Consider the following 21,136-nt stretch of genomic DNA (forward strand, 5'->3'; position numbering starts at 1 on the left):
ATCATTTTATTGCTACGTATTGATTAAAAGTCTCATTGAAAGATGAGTATTTGGACAGGACAAAAGAGGAAAAATATTTTTTCCCTAATGTATACTTGTGTGCATGTGTGTGAGTTTTAGAAATTAGTTTGGATTGTTTAGTTATTTTGTGGTGAATCTTATGCTGTCTAAAGTTGGAGCAGGGCTGATGGACTCAAACCCAGTTTGTTCAGTGTGGATTCCTTGGGTAGTGAAGACCTACTGACATATAGAGCCTTCTAAAGCTATTGCACTCGTTGCTTCTGTATGGCTGGGAAGAGAAGGGAGTAGTCTCCAGTGATGCAAATGGATATGCTCCATTTTCTCTCGAAGAAAATAAGACTCAAAAGCCCCAAGGACAGGACAACTCAGTGTTCTACTTGCAAAGGATTGAAGCCAGCCTTAGGTGTTTGAAGGCCAGCTCCACAAAAGTTTGCACCAGAATAACCAAAATCTAATACTTTGGGGCAAATTTCAGTTTTTCCTGTTCAAGCCTTTGAAAGGAAAGTGAATTAAAACTAATGCACTAGTAACAAATTACTCAATTAATAAGGTGAGGCATAAAAACCCAGTAGCAACTTCTTAAGACAGTCATCCTGTTGGCTTTCTCAGAATGGCATTGGGATTCTATGGCAGAAGAGGAGAGTTAATATAAAATGCTAGGCCACTTGTATAGTACTTTTATTCTTTCAGTATTAAGAGAGTGTACACAAGTGTTTAAAAATGAAATTGATTTTAAAAGAGCAATTTAAAATGCAGCTGCATTGCAGTTTCAAAGAATCACAGAATCAGGCTGGAAAAGACTTCTGACTTCATTGAGTTGAGCCTGTGACCACTCCCCACAAGACCAAAGCACTGCGGACCACATCCAGTCACTCCTTGAATACCTTCACGGGCAGTGGCTATACCACCTCCCTGGGCAGCTCATTTCAATGTCTGATCATCCTTTCTGTGACTAATTTCTTCCTAATGTCCAAACTAAAGCTCCCCACAGCCTAGGACTGTGTCCTCCTCCTGTCCCTGTTCCCTGGGAGCAGAGCCTGACCTGCCGGCTGTCCCCTCCTGGCAGGAGGATGTGCAGAGCCACAAGGTCCCCCTGAGCCTCCTTTTCTCCAGGCTGAGCCCCTTTTCAAATCCCTCAACCGCTCCTGGGGCTCCAGCCCCTTCCCCAGCTCCATTCCCTGCCCTGGACATGCTCCAGCCCCTCCATGTCCTTCTTGAATTGAGGGATGCAGAACTGGATACAGCACTTCAGATGATGCCTCACCAGTGCCAAGTGTAGGGAAATTTTTTAAACAATTGTCTTAATTCCCACTCATGCAGAGAAGCCTGAAGTGCAGGACTCCTGCTGTACAACCAGACCTTTCTCATATAGTGGGCAATTTGTACAGAGCAAGGTTCTCTCCATTTTGGAGCAGAAGTCCAGGAAAGCTTTCAGCCAAAATGCAAATTAGGGCGTAACTCCAGAGGAGGCCACGGAGCGGCTGCCAGGGCTGGAGCCCCTCTGCTCTGGAGCCAGCCTGGCAGAGCTGGGGCTGTTCACCTGCACAGGAGAAGGCTCCAGGGAGAGCTCAGAGCCCCTGCCAGGGCCTCAAGTGGGCTTCCAAAACAGAGTGTGAAGGACTTTTTATACAGGCAGATAGTGACAGAATAAGGGGCAATGATATTAAACTGCCAGAGGGCAGGGTTAGATGGGATATTGGGAAGGAATTCTGCCCTGTGAGGGTTATGAAGCCCTGGCACAGGTTTTCCAGAGAAGCTGTGGTTGCTGCATTCCTGGAAGTGTTCCAAGGACAGGGTTTGGAGCCCCCTGGTCTAGTGGTCAAGTGGAAGGCATCCCTGCCCATGGCAGGAGGGTGGAATGGGCCGATCTTTGTGGTCCCTTTGAACCAAAACCATTCTAGGATTTCATTTTATGATTCTACAATTGACATCAGTACTAATATTTTCTCCCCTGGGAGTTCAACAGCCTGAAAAAAATATGAAATAAAGTAGAGAAGTGATTTCTCAAAGGTCACAACTTGTTCACACTATAATATTTCCCCTTTTTAAATTTTTTTTGGTGTTCTGTTTGTTTGACTTTGGTGTTTGTTTCTTTGTTTTTCTATAGCTGGAGGACGTTGGTGACATTATTGAAAAGATTCGCATAGGACATAAGGGCGGAGGTCTGAACTCAGGGTGGCACTTGGACCGTGTGACAATTCGGAGGCTGCTGCCAAATGGGAAGGTAGGCTGTGAATACCAGCACATCCCCAGGAGACGCCACTTCGATCTCTCAGATTGCATCTTCTATGTACAAAGTGTGATTAACAGTGAAAAATGGCTGGCGCGCTAAAGTTGCTGGAGCCTGGGGATCTGGGGACAGCAAATGTGTGTTATTGTGTTTTGTTCTTAAAATGTTGATTATAAGGCTCTGCAATAATTACTTTTTTTTAAAGCTTTGTGTGTTCCTGTGTACTTTTGTTTTGAGGCATCACAGGGAAGGGAGTGGAAACTGGGTGTACTATTTTAAAATAAAAAAGTATTGTTGCCAAACATGGATTAGAAACAATTTTGTCAGTCTCATAATCCTGGAAGAAAAAGCAAGGAGCTAGTACAATTAAGGCATGTAAAATGCCTCTCTGTGCAACTCCCTGAATCATATTAAAAAGTCAAGCTAGATGGTAGGAATTTTTGCTGTTCATATGAACAAGATTAACACAGTACAATCAAATTGGTCACCTTGATCCTGTCAAGAAAGTGTCCCTCAGCCGTGCTTTCAGATGCTGGCTATAGCAATAGGAATGAGTCTGGCTCTGAGGAAGTTCAAAAGAAAATCACCTCTTCAGGGCCAGTTCAGAATTAAAGCAGTAGCTGCATTGGAGACCTGGACTCTTTCCCTTATTCCAAAGGGATGTCAGCCTCTATCTCCCCTCAGGTCTGACCTCTCCTCAGGTGACTTCTGATACCAAGATCAAAACCAGCTTGTTCAGTCATGGTGAACCCACTTCTCATCTTGCTTCCTCCTTCAAAATTTACATTTCTACTTTTCTACACAATCAACACACAGGTCTTCTTCCTTCTTCCCATAGAACCCTCCTCACCATAGAATTGTTTCTGGGATTGTTTAGATTTAAAGAAGAACTGCAAGATCATCAAGTCCAACCATTCCCCCAGCACAGCCAAGGCCACCACTGACCCATGTCCCCAAGTGCCCCATCCACACAGTTTTTAAATCCCTCCAGGAATGGGGACTTCTCTACTGCCCTGGGCAGCTCTGCCAGGGCTGGACAATCCTTTCTGGGAAGAATTTTTTCCCAATATCCAGTCTAAATCTTTCCTGGTGCACCCTGGGGCTGTTTCCTCTCCTGCTGTCCGTTGTTCCCCAGGAGTAGAGCCCGACCTCCACCTGACCTACTGCCAAGGAGCTGTGCAGAGTGAGATGATCTCCCATTTCCATCCTCCTGAATGAGCTTCTTCACAAGCCAGTACCCTCAGGTTGCTCCTCATTATCATCTTTTTGCCAGTCTAACATTAGCAGACTCTCCGTGTATGGCCTAACCCTTGCCTAGCTTCCTTGGGTTAATGAAACATTGTTTTCAGAGATATTGTTATTGGCCACAGGCTGGAGAAGATGAAGAGGAGGGTGCCCAACTGTGTGGAAACCAAGGGAAAAGAGGTTCCTGGGCTGCCTCTTTCTGCACTGGTCTTGAACTGAGCACTTTGGGAAGCCCATGAGAGCTCTGTCTTGGGTGCTCCTCAGTTTGCTAAGAGAGGGTCTGGGGGCTGCACCCCCTCCTCAGTCACTGCAGCAGCTTTGAAGGGTGGGTGGGGAGGAACCTGAGGGTGGAGGAAGGGAGGAAAGCCCAGAACGACTTGGGAATGGAGAGATTCACAATTCTGCTGATCTTTTGATTATGGCATGGAAAAAAAGAAGAAAGCAGAGCACTGTACGATGCTGCTGATCAGCCGCAGGATATTATGACCTGCCACAGGATAGCAATATGCTGCCAGCGCTTCTAAAAGCTGTGCTACCTGATTAGACTGCTAAGATGTGTCTAGATGTATCTGTAGAGCTGCAAAAGAAAAATGAGGTCAGTAACTTTTCAGATTAAATTGAAAGCACTTGGGTAGGAAACTAGGATTGTTGTGTGCTGAAAAAACTGCCTTGGCATGCCAATTATATTTGATAATTATATTTCATTTGTTACAACTTGGAGAAGGGAAAAGCACTGACTTTTAACACATTATCATACCCTGCTTCTAGCTTAGGTCCAGACTCAGACTCTAACAAATTCTGTTCATGGCTGCAAGAGGATTTTACTGTTGGTAATATAAACCAGTGCACTTTACATCACTTAAATATAAATACAATCACTAACAGGGAAACCCCAATAAAAACTGTGGCAATGGCATGGTGATTATCAGTAATGAGACAATTAAGTCTTGCAGTAAGTGCACATTATGCCCCACTGTGCTGTCACTCCAGTCCCTCGATACCTTGTTACCAGATAAACGTTGTTTGCATCAATGGCCCATACAGCCAGCAGTGTGAAATGTTCAGGGGCTGTTGAAACCTTCAGTGAGAAATGCAACTGAAGTGGGATCTATATCAGGAGGAGAGAGTTTCAGCACTGAAGCATCGTTCTGGAAAGCCCTCTCTTCCCAGCCTGCAGGTGTGGAGATAAGCACTGTTCATCAGCTCGGCATACAGTGAGATAATACAGGTTAAGTGGTCAGACAGTCAGAGCAGAAATGAGGAAGCAGGAATTATTAGGTGCTGTATGCTGCTTGTATAGCATAAATAACACTTGAAAGTAAAAGATGTGAAATCACCTGAAGTGCTGCCGGTTTTCTTTGACACCATTTTGTATGCCAAGCTCAAATCTCCTCCTGGAGTTAAATATCTCTGTCTGGGGTTAAACAGCAGTGCTGCAGGGAGCAGCAGAGGGGAGGAGAATTGGTGTTTCATTAACAGCAGAAGATTTGGACTGTGTGTACTCCAAGTGTGATTCTGCTGCAGGCTCGAAACATGCTGTCACACAAGCCCCTTGTAGGGGCTCTGCTCCTACAGACCAGCTTCCCTGGGATCTTTGGGTAGTGACACTGTGACCTGTTCATTCCAGGTTAGCTGTGATCAGAGTGCTCATCTGCTCTTGGGTGCACAGGCTATTCCTCCCCAGTGGTGGTGTCAGGGAGAGCAGGATCTGCAGTTCCAGGCTGTAATATACAGTCACAACAATGTTCAAGAGTTCTACAGTGAAATCTATTCCCTTCCCTTACCATGTATTAATATTTAACATTTAAATAGCAAAAGTAGCAAAGAAAGGGCCCTGTATTGGCTTGATAAGTAATCACAGAAGAGTAATTAAGGTGGAAATTATTCATAAAGGGTGTTAACAGGAGGGCTGGAGAGGGACTTTGCACAAGGGGTGGAGGGACAGGACAAGAAGGAATGGCTTCAGATTGACAGAGGGTAGGCTATTACATATTAGAAAGAAATTCGTGACTATGAGAGTGGAGAGGCCCTGGCACAGGTTTCTCAGAGAAGCTGTGGCTGCTGCTGGATCCCTGGGAGTGTCCATGGCCAGGTTGGACAGGGCTTGGAGCACCCTGAGATAGTGGAAGGTGTCCCTGCCCATAGCACCCATTGGTATGTTATATATGAAAGTGATGCCACACAGTATGCTGGAAAGAGCAGGAAGCCCCTGTAAAGGGTAAGAGATAAATTATGAGTGTCAATAAAGACAGGGCCTTTTCTTTCTGAATTTATTTACTGTGAGATTAAAACTAACTTCCTTTGTTTTTTTTTTTTTATTCTCTTCAGACTTGTGGCCTCTGTGTCTTGCATGGTGGCTCATGCTCCTCTCTTCATGGGGTCATAGCCTGGGGTGCCCAGCACACAGAAAGCTCCCTGCATCTTATCATCTTGGAGGCCTTATGGGAGTCTGTTCTTAATTAATAGTCTGGAATTAATTTTGTTTACCAAGTGGAAAACACATGTTCTATTGTTTTTTTCTGTTTGATGATATAAATTGTATTTGTTTCCACCAAAGTGAAGTCAAAACAAAAGATCAAAAATTGAGTCATTATTTTTCTCCTCGTATTGCTTGTATGGGAATTGCCTAGAACCCCTTGAGTCACAGAATTGTAGGCAAAATCATTAAGCATTGAGCTCAGAAAAAAAAAAAAAAAAAAAAGAAAAAAAAGCCCTACTGGCTTCAAAGAAAATGCTACCTCAATTAGGTTTGAAGAGGAATTGCAGAGTCTCAGTAAAGCATAGCTTCAGCAGGAATGGTTCAGTGCTGATTAAGAATTTACAAGTTTTAATGCTGGGAAGGGCAGAGATCTGCTGGATCATACAGCCACTCTCACAAAACCATTGGGAATCCTGCTTACTTCTGCATGTTCAGTGCTTCTGAGAGCCCTCAGACATCCTCTTTCTGGAGGAAATACATCTCTGTGTACTATTTTAGGTCTGCCCCTACATGAGTTGAAAATCCTTGCCTGCATGTCAGAGTGTTTTCAAAGGGGAAAGGCTAGCATGTGTTCATGTTGTTTTGAAGAGATTTCCTTGTCATGTTTACTCCAGGGCTCAGAAACTGTCACATTTCCATGTGAAAGATGGCTTGCAAAATCTGAAGACGATGGTGAGACTGTCAGAGAACTGGTGCCATCTGATATTTTTACTGAAAAGCTCATGAAGGATGGGACACTCAAGCAGATAGAGGAAGAAGTTGAAGACCCTTTAGAAGGTAATATAATCCTAGGAGTAGGTAGGGATGATTTGTCTGATTTTTTGGATTAAGACATTTGGATGTATGGTTCAGTGCCATGCTGGTACAACTGTTCACTTCTCTTTCCCTTCCTGTTCTGTGTTTCTCTCACACTTGGAGCACTTCTGTGCAAAAACAACATTATTTTCCTCTGGGGCTTTTAAGAACCTGTCACAGACACCCTTCCACACCTCTGATGCCTAACAAAATTCTTACATCTTGTCTTCCAGGATGTGTTAACCTCTTCACTCATTTGCCCAGCTTCACCTGTCCTATGCACTCTGCCCCTTCCTTTCCAATCTTATGAGTCTAATTAATGCTCCTCTTTCCTCCCAAAGTTGTTTTGCCTGCTGTCCTTCAGGTACACATGTATAACTGTTAAAACCTAGGTCATTGCAGCCACCTTCACCTCATTGAAGTACCTCCTAGGAGGAGAAAAAATTCTTATTCAGTTCTGAGTTTATCATATAGAGTGGTGATGATGTTCATTGTTTGGCATTGCTGGTAGCTGAAGCAAATGAAAAAGAAATTTCACCCCTAAGTCATTGCTTCTCTATATGCCCAGCTGCTTGTACAGCTTTTTCCTCTAGAAAAAGTATCTCCTTTTCTCACCAAGAGCTCATTATGTCCTTGAAAGAGGTCATGAATTTCCTCATCTTGAGCAGAGCAAGAGAAATTCAGCTGCCATGTTCATTCTTGGCTCTTGCACCTGGCAACAGGATGATTCAACTGAGAAAATAAGTTTTCTCACTGTTTCTTTTCTTTCAGAGCCTGACTTGCATTTATTGTAGAACAGTGTCAGGGTGGAATTAATGTGGATTGTTTTGCACTGCCAAGGGAAGAGGTGCCTTGCTGGAAGGAGGACTCGTGTCCTCCTTCCTGGTGGCTTATGGGAGATTTCTTTTCCTGCAGAGGCAAAGACAACTTTAAAATCCATAATTAAGTGGTAAAACAGTGGCAAGTGTGGCCTGGAGAAGTGGTGAATGACCCATTCTTGGAAATATTTGAGCTCAGGTTGGATGAGGCTCTGATAAACCTTTTCCAGTGGAAGGTGTCAGTGCCCATGGCAGGTGGGTTGGACAAGGTGGCATTTAAAGGTCTCTTCCAATACAAGAAATTGATGATTCAACTATTCTATGACATCTAGGTGCCTGCGTGACATTTTCCTTAACTTGTTAATTTCTGTTGCTTTACCTCAGATCAGTTACCATTTGTTAATTAACCTAGGTGATTCACTTTTCCTTCTGAAGGCAAAGCCTTAAAACAAGTTTTACAATCTACAGAATAGAATTTTTGGATTATTGAAAGTTTCTGGCATGGAGCTAGGGATAAGTTTGGGAAATTCTGCTTTAGATATGAAATATCTGGAACACGGATTAAATCTTCTGCATGTCTGTGAGTCCTCATACATCTTGGGCAGTGACACAGTGTAAATGACACTGATGGAAAATCATCTTGTGGTATTCTGAGGATCACACTGTGTTTTATACTTTGAGGTCTCTAGAACTAGCAAGCAAAGGCCAAGGAGGGATGCATTGACTAATTAGACAATATACATTGCTTCCTTCATTACTAAAGTAGCAGCTGCCTCTGAAATACGAAGCTGTAACTCTGTAGGATATATGTGAGGAAGCAAACCAGAAAATCCAGCACTGCACACAGTCCTGGTGGATGTTCTCAGGTGATGACTCTGACCCATTTCTCCATTTCAAGAGAAATCTATGGAAATCTTTTATGGATGACAAAGCAGAATAGGATCTGTCTTACTGGGAAAGAAGCGAAAGACAATATAGCAATTTTCTTCAACACTGTTAACGTACACAGAATCCTAATTTCGTGCCTCTTGCTCATTTGCATTGCCCTGGGATTTACAGGAAGGCATTCTCCATGGCTCATATGGTACCAGGGTAATCAGAGACTTGTGCAGATCCTCAGTGTTTTCCTGGAGAGGATGCTTTCAGTAACTGTTTGTTTTCCCCATATAATTGGGAGAAGAGTAGCAAAATAAAAATAAGAGTATTTAACAGGTTTAGTAAAGCACATTACTAAGGGCTTGATGAGGTTTTATTGTCTCATCATTGAGCAAGCTAAAGAGAAAGGGTACTTAAACAGCACAGCTCCAACCCTTCCTTAATTAAATACTCTCAGCAAAAGGACCCAGAAACTTGTTCTCTGTCTGTATGGGGAATCTGTAGAGATACGTGCCATTAACTCCTGTAGTAATTGCACATCTGAATTCCCAGTCTTTGTTTATGGAAGATGGAGTATTAAGGATTCACAGCAGTGAATGGCTTTTTCTCAGGTCTATGTCCCTCCAGCCTCTGTATGAAAAGGTGCTGAGTTCCCTGTCCTCTATCAATTCCCATCCAGTAATGACCATAATGATTCTTTGCATTTTTAACCATGAGCTGTGTGATCAAAGCAACACACAAGCATTGATTAGATGGAGAAAAGGAAAGTCAGCAAATGTCAGCCCAGGGACTCTCCTGTCTTTGGATTGGAAACCTCAAAGGAAAATCATATGGGATTTAATAACTCTAGTAGTCACAAGCAGGAAACTTGGGGAACATTTTCTTAGGTAAATTCAGTACTTAAGATGGATCTTCCTATTTCATCTGACCAGAAATCATCTCTATTTCTTTCTGCAGTTCACACGTACAAGATCAGCGTGTTCACTGGGGATATCTACGGTGCTGGGACAGATGCTAATGTCTTCCTAAATATCTATGGAGACCTGGGGGACATGGGAGAGAGAAAACTCAGCAAGTCAGAAACAAACTTCAACAAGTTTGAAAGGGGACAGGTACAAATGTGAAGAGTTAATGACACTTTCCGTTTCTCAGTCTTTAATCTGTCAAGTCAATGACTGCCTTTATAGGTTGAGTTTTCCTATGAGGGATGAATTGATTGATTCCATTTACCACATTCATTACCTCTTAAAATGCTTTGTATGGATTGTCAGCTGGGTATTACAACTGACAGGCACTGCAGCAAACAGGCAGATGTTCCTATGAAGTCACTGATGGACAAATTATGAGCTTGGTCATGGAAACTGGCTTGAGCTGTGAGCTGCAGATTCCCACAGTCCCTGTGCAAATGATTTGCATGTACATGTTGGAATTCACCATAAAACTTGTTAAATTGTTGGGACTTAATCTTCATCTGTATCAGGGAAAGTAACACCAAAAGCGATATTCTGTGGTCATCCCATGTGTCACTTGGATACAATGGTGGCAAGGATTGATTTATCTGGATTGTTCATTGTCCTGGTTTAGGGCAAATTTGGGAAAGAACCCCCAAAGGGTTCCTCTAGGAAGCAGATTCAACTGGCCCTTCCCCCTAATCGGTTCAGGAAAGATACCTCCTTGGAGAAAAGTGGAACAAACCTGTTTATTAAACAAGCAAACTTAAACAATATTAAACAATAAAACTTCTTGCCACTCCAAGAGAGAGACAAACTCAGAAACCCCCCGGGCTGCAGCTGGGCTCACTCAGTCTCTGATCCGTCCCTCCGGCGCTGGAAATGCCACGGCCCAGGCCCGGCCCGCTGGGCCACCAGCGCTGCTGCTGCTGCTCTCCTGGTGTTCATCCAGAGCAGGTCCAGGGAAAGGGAAAAAAACCACAGTCCAGGGAACTTCTTTGCCTCAGCTAGCTAAAACTAACTAAAGAGCAAAGGAGAGCTCTGTCTCGCTGTCTGTCCATCAGCAGACAACACAGTCCAGCAGCAGGAATGTGGAGGAGGGAGTGCAGTTCTTGAAAACAAACTCTGCGCTTCTTCCTCCCCCTTCACTCTTGGAACAAGCCTTAAAGGTGTAAAACTTATTATTCAACATAAATAGGGCAGACAACTGGGGATAAAGGCATCATACAATCAACCTAGGATGTTCATACAAATCTAACTGGATTAGAAAGGGAAGTATACTTAAAAATCACCCAAGATTTCAATATTCTAACTGATTGTAAAAGTGGTGTTTCTTGCAGCTCCCCTCCTAAGCAGAAGCAGGCTTTAAAACATTTCCCTGAAGAGCAGTTTTAGCTTACAGATATGCCTCTATAGACTTCTGCAAAGCTTTTAGCTAAATGCCATCCAGCAATATGGAATTTAAACATGTGTTCTGTAGCCTTCCTTTTTTGCCTTTTTCTAGTAGATTATCTGTTGAGAGTTTGTTAATAGAATCCACTGCTCTTGAACACCCTGCAGGAGGATATGTTCACAATACAGGCTGTGGACCTTGGAATTTTATACAAGATCAAGATTCGCCATGACAATAGTATGTTCAGTCCTGACTGGTTTCTGGAAAAAGTGGAGATCCTGGATGAAACAACAGAGGAGTCATTCGTTTTCCTGTGTGAGCGCTGGCTCTCTAAAAAGAAAGAGGACAAAAAGATAGAGCGGACACTTTATGAGCAGGTACAGCTATGGCTCAAAGCAGATTCCACAGCTACTGATAAAAATAGAATTCTTGAGTATCTGGTTGAAGTCCAAGACAGCTCATTAGGGACTCAGAGGGCTTTTGTCTTATCCAAAATGAATTTCTGATTTTCCGTTGAGAGCTGAAAGTAAGACCACTCTCAGCCCATTATTACTAGCTCTTTAATTTGCGATTTCAGCAGAAAAATCAAGGAGTATAAGTGGAACCCTTCAGATGAGAGTTCACTACCTTGCTGATATACAACATTTTCCTGCTGATATTCTTGCTATGCCCACAAAGCAGGTTAGTAGTGGGTCCCACAATTCAAAGTCCTCCAACCAGAATATTGGGTCTTTTGACTTCATCATCACATGGACTGGGTGTTTATTTCTTTTTAGATCCCTATTCCACCACTGCCTGACATAAAAGCCAGGTCTCTTTACTACCACTCAAAGTACCAAACATTTTTTAGTGAAGTGTCGTTTCTACTTGCACACTCTCTACTGCTTATCAGCCTAGTGTAGCTAATTGGAATTCGAGGTACATGCTCTAATTAAAATTAGCAAATAAGATTAATAGACTTCTCTTACTCTATACATAATAAACAGATATAAAAAACCAGCTGATTATAAGTTCATTTTATTTAAGGAGTCCACTTTGCAAAGTACAGAGACACTTTAAGTGAGAGTTACCACTAAAATGATTATCAGTGGAATTGTCCTGGACTCATCCTCAATGCAGCAGAGGGGATGTAAGGGGAGTTACACCATGGATGAGTGTTGCCATGTGCTGCCTCATAAAACTGCAGCACACAACCCTTTCAGTGCTTGTGGACAGGCTTACCCCACTGCTTATATCAATTCATAACAAGGAAAAACTAATCACTCATTTTTTTTTAATTATTTGACAGTGTGCCTCACACTGTCAATTAGCCTCACATTTATTTTTTGACAAAAATCTCACATTTGTTGGACAATGACACCAAATGCATTGTCAGTAACTCTTCAAACACAACCAGTGTTTCACATCACTCAGGTTTGCAGTACCCTGCCTCTTGTGACACTTGACCTGTACCTAAGGAGCAGCCCTAGGAGAAGGACCTGGGGATGCTGTGGGTGAGAGCTGGACCCACCCCAGCCTGAACCCCCCTGCCCTGGGCTGATCCCCCAGCGTGGGCAGCAGGGCAGGGGGGATTCTGCCCCTGTGCCCCTGTGCCCAGCTGAGACCCCACCTGCAGAGCTGCCCCAGCCCTGGCTCCAACAGCACAAGGACGTGGAGCTGCTGGAGCCAGACCAGAGGAGGCACCAAGGTGATCAGAGGGCTAAGCAGCTCTGCTTAGAGAATTGGGATTGTTCAGCCTGAGAAGAGGCAGCTCTGGGGTGAAATAATTGTGGCTTTCCAGTACCTGAAGAGAGCTGACAAGAAAAATGGAGAGAGAAAATTTAAAAGGGCCTGGAGTAATGGGATACAAGGGGTATGTGTTCAGATTGAAATAAAGTAGGTTTAGTTTCATATTAGGAAAAAATTATTCCTTGTGAGGGTGGGGAGGCCCTGGCACAGGGTGCCCAGAGAAGCTGTGGCTGTCCCTGGATCCCTGGCAGTGTCCAAGGACAGGCTGTCACTGTCCAGCCTGGGACAGTGGAAGGTGTCCCTGCCCATGAGGGGTTGGAACAAGATGACCTTTAAGGTCCCTTCTATGATTCTATGAGCTCTGGCACTGCTCCATTGATCTGAATTTCAAACAATCTCAGACAATTTCAGACAGGTAGCATAGAAAAGGTCACAGCTCACAATATTCCTGTGTCTATTGTATTTTTTTTTAATGTAACACACATTCAAAATGGCCTGCCAGGGTTACCAATGAAGTAAATGAAAGACCACCAGTACAATACAAGCCACATTTATCCAAGTTATGCTGACCAAAAAGGTACCTGGGGGACTAGAGGCATTTCTTCTCATGTTGTTCTTGGAGGCACATGGGAACAGCTGACACCATGAGTACTCAGCCTCACTACTCTCCCAAACATACCCCCCACCCAGAGCTATGACGGCGAGCGGAACAGCCTGGATGGCTCCTCTCTCAGTGTGTCCAGCCAGGACAGCAATGCCAACCTGAAGGAGCCCAAAAAATCCAGCTTGGTCAAGGCGGCAGAGGAAGGCTCACGTGAGTGGTTGTGCCTGAGTGTTTGGTTGCATGCATCCATGTATTCCTGGCTGCCAGTGCTTAAGAGGCTGTGTTCATCCTTCTGCAGAGCAAGGAGAGGCAGAAAAACAAATTATTTCTCCTTTCCTTGTGCTGTGACTGCTCTGGGGAAAGCTGGATCAAGGCTTGTGATTCCATGTTTGCTGCTCTTCCTGCATCTTTCTGACCTCAACAGTGGCACAGGTTCACAGAAAATTCAGTGTTTCCAAACTGTTTGTTTGACTTAATTGATATGGTATTAAAGATGAAATATTATTTAATTAGAATTTAAAATGGAATTATTTTTAGAAGTTGTTAGGTTTCTTTTTTCTCACTACATGTAGCGTGCATCACTGCAGCTGTCTTGTGGGTCTAGTGGAGGGTGTCCCTGCCCATGGCAGTGGGGCTGGAATGAGATGAACTTCAAGGACCCTTCCAACCTTGCTTTTCTATGATTTTGTGATTGACAGACCCTTTTTTTGACTACCTCTGTGTTCTGGGCTTACCAGCTAAATTAAACCTACAGTTCTTTCGTATACTAAATGGGGCCTTTTAGCTTTAGATTAAGATTTTAGATGTGTGATTACAATACTGTGTTGTATTGACTAACTGAGCAGCAGATGCATCACAGTTACTGTCTGTCTGTGTGCTTTTAATGCACAGCAAGTGCAAAATGATTAAATTTATCTTAAACTTCCATGGTAAGTGAAGTGAAAATTATGTAATTTCCTTAGGAGTTTAAGATAGCTCTGCAGGGGGACTCACACAGAGTCCAGCAATGGTCACAGGGATGGTTTGCAGTTCCTTTGATGCCCAGTAGCTTGAGGTGTGATACCTGGGTTGCATGTCCTACATTTCATTTGGAAGCTGATTTAATGCTGCACATTGCTAAACCTGGCCTGCAACACATGGGTCTTGGGGCAGCCCTTCTTTTGTAATCCCACATTGTGTTCAAATAAAAAGATAAGTGATTTCCATGCTTCTTCTGATATTGCTTCTGTGCTGTGACAATGATAATATCTGCCACGTTGGCATTCTGTATAGTTTCACAAATAATGGGTAAAATACCATAATTTCCCATGAGAACTCTTTGGCAGAGCTAGGAGAGCAGTTCTCATCCCCCCCCATTGTGCCAGGGTGGTCTTTTTTCTCTGAGTCCTGGAGCTTGTCATCACCACTATCTCTGCTCAGTGACATGGCCTCATTAGGGAAACTGCTTCCTGAAGGAATGTCAGATTTCCTGAAGGAGTGTCAGATAAGATGGACTGGGTGAGCCAGGCAGCTACCTTCTACGTGGGATAAAAAGCCAACTCAGCTGGTTCACTCAGGAAGTGGTATTGGGAGTTGGCTGGGAAAGGGAGTGACTTTTATCACTCAGCCTGGTCCTGACTGTGCTGAGATCAAACTGGTAAATGTCTTTGAGGTGGAGGATGTGAAGATGGAGCTCAGGGAAAGGTTCTCTTGGCTAGGATGCTGCTTAGATCTGAACTGGGAACCTTCTCCCAGTGGGGAAGGCAGTCCTGGTGATGGCATGGATGGATCCCTGAGGAAACCCACAGTCCTGAGAGGGGAACATTTGGCCTCAAGCAGCCTGAACCCTGTGCTGGCTTTCAAGGACAAGGGCAGATGGGCTGGAGGACCTGTGGTGTCCTGCTGTGGCCACCTGCTGTAGGTTTTGCTTTCTCCTGTGTTTGAAAAAAGGGAAATATGTGTCCTAGATAAGGAGGAGATGTCCTAAACATGACACCTCAATATATTCTTGTAAAACCTGCCTTGACTACCACTAAACCCTTTTCCTGCTAAATGCACCATTGTGCTGATATACCCACTGAAATGTAAATTATACTATAAATGGGAGAATAAATCTTGCCTAACCATCATCTCATTTTGTATTGGTACATAAAATCCTCAAACTGGGGCTGAACAAATCTTTTTAGGTTCTGTTCTGTCCAGAGGTAAGGACAGATTTGATCAGCATGAATTCATGCCATCTCTGATGTTGCACAAGTATTCTGAGTCTGATGTGAATTTCTAATACAAATCCCACCTCAAAAATGTTGTTAGTCATCATAAAGCAAAATTAGATGTCAATCTCGGGTAATTTGAAAACCAGCCAATTTTTTTTTTTTTTGTCAACTTATAAACTTTTTTATTTTTAATCAGAAAAGTGATGATGAAGCCAGGCTGCTTCAAGTCTGTGATGAAGCAAGTTTCAGAGCTCTGTGTCTTGTCAGAACTGTTTGAACAGCCCTGCACAAATGTTCTGAGAAATCAAATGAGAATTCAGCGACCAATTCTGCACCACCTGCTCAGCTTACCCAAATGAGCTTTTGGAAAGCCCTTGAAAAGCAGTCTGGCACTTCCTCCCTTTTAACAGCTGAACTGAAATTTCTGAAAACCACAGAAAAACCACCTCCTCTTTTACCAAGCCTTGCCCTGAAGGCTTTTCCCCCAACCAAAATGATTATGCAATGCATAGAATTATTGAGTGACTTACCTTTAATACAAGGATTGTTATCTTCTGTCTGAATTTGCACAGGAATGCTGAAACCCTGAGCTGCCCCTCAGATCACAGCAATCCTTTAATGAGACACATAGGAGAGCATTTGTGGTTGTTCTGGGACATTCAGTTGGTGATGGCTTACCTTGGAGTCAGCACAGGTTTATTTGTCTTTATTGAATGGGGAGTGTAAGACCACTTTGACCTAATAGCTATTTAAGATTTAGGTACTCATCTTCAGGAAGGTCTCTTGGTGTCAATAAGGATTCAAGCCTTTTGCTGTTCTGTCATGCATTAGGGAGAAATCTGGCTTATAACCTCCTTGAAGCCAGTAGGGTTGTCAGGGGAAATTAACCCTTGCAGAATTCAGTCCCAAGTGCACAGTGGGAAAGTAGTCTCCAAAGCACACTTGTAGCCCAACAAAGCATGACATTTTCACTTCTCCAAATTAATTTAATGGGATGTGAACCTATTTGTCATGCACAGCTGCTCCATCTGATGGGATGAGCCCCTGGTTTTCTCAAGTCTCGTACAAGTGCATATGTGTGTGGGTTTTCTGATGAATAAACCTCTCTTGGTCACAGTGATCCCGTACCACATCACCATCACGACCGGCACAGAGTACGACTCCAGCACCGACAGCCGTGTGTTCATCATCATTATGGGCCCGCAGACAGTGCAGACTGAGAGGCTGTGGCTGGATCTCCCAGAAGGAAAGGATGAATTTGCAGATGGCTCTGTGGAGAAATTTTCAGTTTGGGGCCTAGATGTTGGAGAGATTAAAAAAGTGGAGGTATGTTGTAAACGCAGCACAAGTGCTGGAGGCGTATGAAATGTGTGGCCAAATATGGCACATGGTTCTGTTATTCTTAGCAGTGCATGAAAGGCTCTTGGGTCTAAAAGGAATGTAAACAGGACTGTGCTGATGAGATTTTGCATGTGTCTGGACCTGTAAATAAGTATGCTTTACTTCACATAAAGCCAGGATCCTTATGAAGCGGAAGATATTTGTGAACTGTAAAGAAATTATGACATGTCCCCGTTTTGTCCCATTCCTGGCACTGCTTTTTCATACTCAGTCCCTGATACTGCCAGATTTAGTGAGGCTTCCCAGGATGCAATTCTTCATTGGTCTTTTTCCTAGTTGTTTTTCACTACTTCCAGTAGGGTTTCATAAATTGTGAGAAACACATCTTGTATAATTTCCTAGCTAAACAGGAAAATTGTTTTCACAGCTTGGAGGATGCAGACTTATAGAAGAAAATTAATCATAATTTGTAAGTAATGTGCACAAATAGATTTCAGTACAGGAACCATTTTTTCTGTTATGGCTCAGGGAGACACAATTTGCATAGACTTTCCATCACTGGGCTTAAACTTCACAAGAACATTCCAGAGTGTTTGTGTACATCATTCTTGTTTCATATGGCAGTTCCACCTCCTTAAATCTTGCTCCAGCCCCTCAAGTTCTGAAGCCCATTTAATTTTGTTTTTACCACATCCCTTTGTGAAGTAATCCTATCTGTCGATATGTGTACCTGTGTAATTTGAAAGAGACAAGAAAGAAAGAGAAATCCTAACTAATAAGACAATTTTAGCATCTGTATGTCATGCTGTTGCAGCTTAGAGATGTCACTCACTCTACCTTTCACTCAAGCAATGCATTCTGACATCTTGAGAAATCTCTGTATCAGATTTGAGTTTCTTATCAAGTCATTTTCTTAATGCACTCTCAATTATTATGTGTTATTACTGGAACTTTCTGTCTAACCCATCTTGAGGTCAAACTTTTATAGTGAAGCTAGGTATCAATCCTTCTCTTCTGGATTGTGCACACATAGAAACAGCCAAGGTGGGACAGAGAGGGAGGAAAATAACAGTATCACCCCTCAGGGTCAGAGAGACAGGAAGAGTAGCTTGAAGAAAGAAAATAAAGGGGTGATGGAAAAGATACAGTGAATAGGTTAGGGAATGGGTAAAAAATAGAAGAAAGTATGAGAAGACACTTTGAAATAGGCAGAAGCAAGGCAAAAAATAATTTGAAAAGGAATACAAATGAGAAAAAAGACAAAAGGTTGCAAATAAAATGTAAAGAACTAGAAAAAGAAAAAAACATATATCTTTCAGGCTGGTGATGTTCTTCTGCACTCTTTCACCTCTGTACTCAGTGATCTCACCAGTCTGCTGCCTCACCCCTGGCTCCCTTTTCCCTTCTGGTTTGTAACTCCCCAGCCCGCAGCTGAAGGAGCCACCTGCTCCTGGCCTTCTGCCTTCCTTCATGCAGTGCCCTCAGCTTGGAAGGTGCCTTCTTTTGGACCCGTGTCCTAGCGATGACATTGATGTGCTAGTCTGCTGTGGTTGCCATGGCATCAGCCTGCATTTTCCTTCTAGAAAATTGCAGTGTTCAGGGACATTGCAGAAAATTGCTAGTTATCTACTTGGGAAAAGTGAGGAACAGTTCATTCTTGAATTTGGCATTTGTCTGTTTGTGTAGAAGGTGAAAAGTTCTGAATGCACGTTACCATGTGAAAATACCATAGTATGAGGATTAAGTTTCCAGGAGCCCTCTGCATAACCCAGGCAGCAGACTGTACCATTTAGCAGGGCGGCGAGATTTGCAGCGTGATTCTACTTCTAGGTTGGTATTATGCTCCTGCTACAAATGCACTCCACTGAGAGCAGAAACAGTGGAACATGAAGTAATTTGAAAGGGGCCCATTTATTCCTGTCTTACAAGCCTACAGATATATTATTTACTACTGGTTGACTTTTAATAGATACTCTGACATGAAAATAAATAACAAAAGTTATTCCATGTAGACACTTTATACTGTGTTTTCAAAGTAATTTTGAATATTTCTTCTCCTAATGAATGAAAGTATCTCTGTTCCTAGGCTGTTGTTGATGCAGAGAGACACAGGTATGTCTAGGAGAGTCCTGCATTGGTTTATTTTCATAAACCTCTTCTGGTTAAGAGCCTTTCTCTATCATGAACACAGAGGAAGATCAAGGGCACACAAATGTTGCAAATGCAACTCCAGTCCCTGAGTGACTAGGAACCTGATGCTCAGGTTTCTCTAGCATTCTCTGACTCTTCTTTCCATAAATATTCTCTCAGTTTTTTCCTCTGCCACTGTGCTCAGTTTCTATGTGACCATGAGTATAAATTGTGAATCTCAGTCTCAGTGATGTGCAGTCCCTCAACTACAGGAGGAATAAATCATAAATGTTTTCAAACAACCCAAGTAAGGATCTGCCTGCCTTTGAATTTTTTTCATTCTAACTTAGCTCAAACATCTCAGACCAAAACACTTGCTGTGATATTGATATATGCACATCCAGGCTATGCTGCTGGTGTGGCCATGGCTTGGCATTATTCACTCTATTAGCATGGTCTGTCTAAAGATTTGCCTGGAAATGAAAGTCAAATCCTGGTGCTCTGCTCTTGAAGTCCAGCCATAGGGAAGACTTGGTTGACACAGATTGGATTTGTCCCAGAATTTACACTGCTCTTCAGGTCCTTGGAAACCTGTTAGTGCACAGGTTCTCAAAGGCAGCTGGATGCACAGGTTGTTTCCTTCTGCCTGTCATTGATATCAAAGAAGTTAAAGTTTGCTGTGAAAATGTGGCAGCTAGCAATGTCTTGGAAAGAAACTTTGCACAGGGAAGCTGTGGATATCCCATCCATGGAAGTGTCCAAGGCTAGGCTGGATGGGGCTTTGGAGCAGCCTGGGAAGGCGGAAGGTGTTCCTGCCCATGGCAGCAGGGTTAGAATGAGATGGGCTTTAAAGCCCTTTCCTGACCAAACTGTTCTATGATTCTATGATGTGAGCAGGTGTGGTGTGCAATGAACCCAAAAGACCAGCCAATTTTATAATTAGGAAAATCATTAGGATTTTTCCTCCAGCGCTTTGTCACTGCAGAAGCATGGCCCTGAACTTTCCCCACTACCTCATCCATGCCATCTCACAGCAGAGCTGCACAAAGACTCTGACTTTGGGCTTGGAGATGCTCAGCCCAGCTGGCAGAGAAGGAATGGGAAGGCAAGTGTTATATTCCCATTCACCTCACACCCCAAGAATCAGAGGATTAATGCATCCATTGTAGACTTGAATTTCCCTAGTGGTTAGCTCTAATTTTCTGCAGCTGCACAGACATTAGTACAGCAATAATACTCCTAATAGCAGTGATGGCTGAGATCATCAAACAGAAAATATCACTTGTTTTTGGGGAAAAAAACAAAAAAAAGGATAACTAAGATATATTACCCTTGATGAATCTGTTATTAAAAAATGCTTTCCGAGCCTCCCTAAATATCCTAATAATTTAAAAATGAAAACCAGTGAGGTTTTTGGACTAAAGACCTCATTTTCCTCGAAACAACAGAAACAACATTTTGTCTAAAAATAATGAAGTGCAGGTAGGTCTTTCATGAACAGGTAGCTCATTGGAATGACTGACCAAGGTTGGTACATCAACCTGGACACATAATTTTGCTTCCAAGTCTGCCCCAGTTTGAATTCCCCACCTTCTTTAAGAGGGACACATGTAGATTCTTGGAGAAATTTACACTGTCAACATGGTTTTGCTGCTGATATACCTGCAGGAACCCTGTTTTTTGGCAGATTCAGTTCCAGATGGGCTCTGGCTTTCATAATAAACTCATTCCTGCACACTTGTGCACTGTCTTTTTATTTCTGCAGGACCTCTGCCCCTGCTGCCACCTCTACTATTCCTTTTTCCACTTAAATTTCTTAAGGAGCTCCTTGTTCATCCATGCAGGCTTGTGGCCACCCTTATGTGACTTCCTGGTCTCCAGGACAGATCATTCTTGAGGCAGGAGGAGGTGGTCCTTGAAAATCAACCAGCTACAGATGTAAGCTCCATCTGTTGTCTCCTGTACAAAGACAGAGCTTTTGCAGTCTAAGGGGATGGGAAGCAGTGAAACAGCCTCATCCATTTAGTTCACTTATATGTGGATTTGTGAGGGAAGTGCTTGTAATAATACATGTGGGTGTTTGCTGAGCATCTTTCCTCTTGGCTATAAAGCTTTGAATAATCACTTCCAAGTGTAGTGACAGAAGTGGAAAAGCTTGTAAAGGTGGAGAAATGTGTCTGCTGCCAAGTGAAAACGAGTATATAAACATCAACAGCGCAGGAGCAGAGTGACAAGAGATTGGACATGTTTCCATGTAGGTCAGTCCAGTCTACCTTGCTTTTTTTTTTTGAGACTGGCCTTCCCTCATGCACAGCAGTTGATGACCTGAGT

The 21,136-nt window shown here is 43.1% G+C and overlaps 1 protein-coding gene across 1 annotated transcript in view; it reads left to right on the plus strand.

Moving 5' to 3' along the window:
* Window positions 1-21,136, plus strand: part of LOXHD1 (lipoxygenase homology PLAT domains 1) — a 177,663-nt gene that overhangs the window by 111,370 nt on the left and 45,157 nt on the right. Inside the window, exons 27-32 of the mRNA XM_077790176.2 lie at window positions 2,129-2,245; window positions 6,590-6,752; window positions 9,422-9,576; window positions 10,975-11,184; window positions 13,226-13,349; window positions 16,452-16,660. Of these exons, the coding sequence (XP_077646302.1) occupies window positions 2,129-2,245; window positions 6,590-6,752; window positions 9,422-9,576; window positions 10,975-11,184; window positions 13,226-13,349; window positions 16,452-16,660 (978 nt within the window). The remainder of the gene's footprint in view (window positions 1-2,128; window positions 2,246-6,589; window positions 6,753-9,421; window positions 9,577-10,974; window positions 11,185-13,225; window positions 13,350-16,451; window positions 16,661-21,136) is intronic.

The sequence above is a fragment of the Lonchura striata genome, chromosome Z (genome assembly GCF_050655825.1).
Source record: "Lonchura striata isolate lonStrDom1 chromosome Z, ASM5065582v1, whole genome shotgun sequence".
Classification (NCBI taxonomy): domain Eukaryota; kingdom Metazoa; phylum Chordata; class Aves; order Passeriformes; family Estrildidae; genus Lonchura; species Lonchura striata.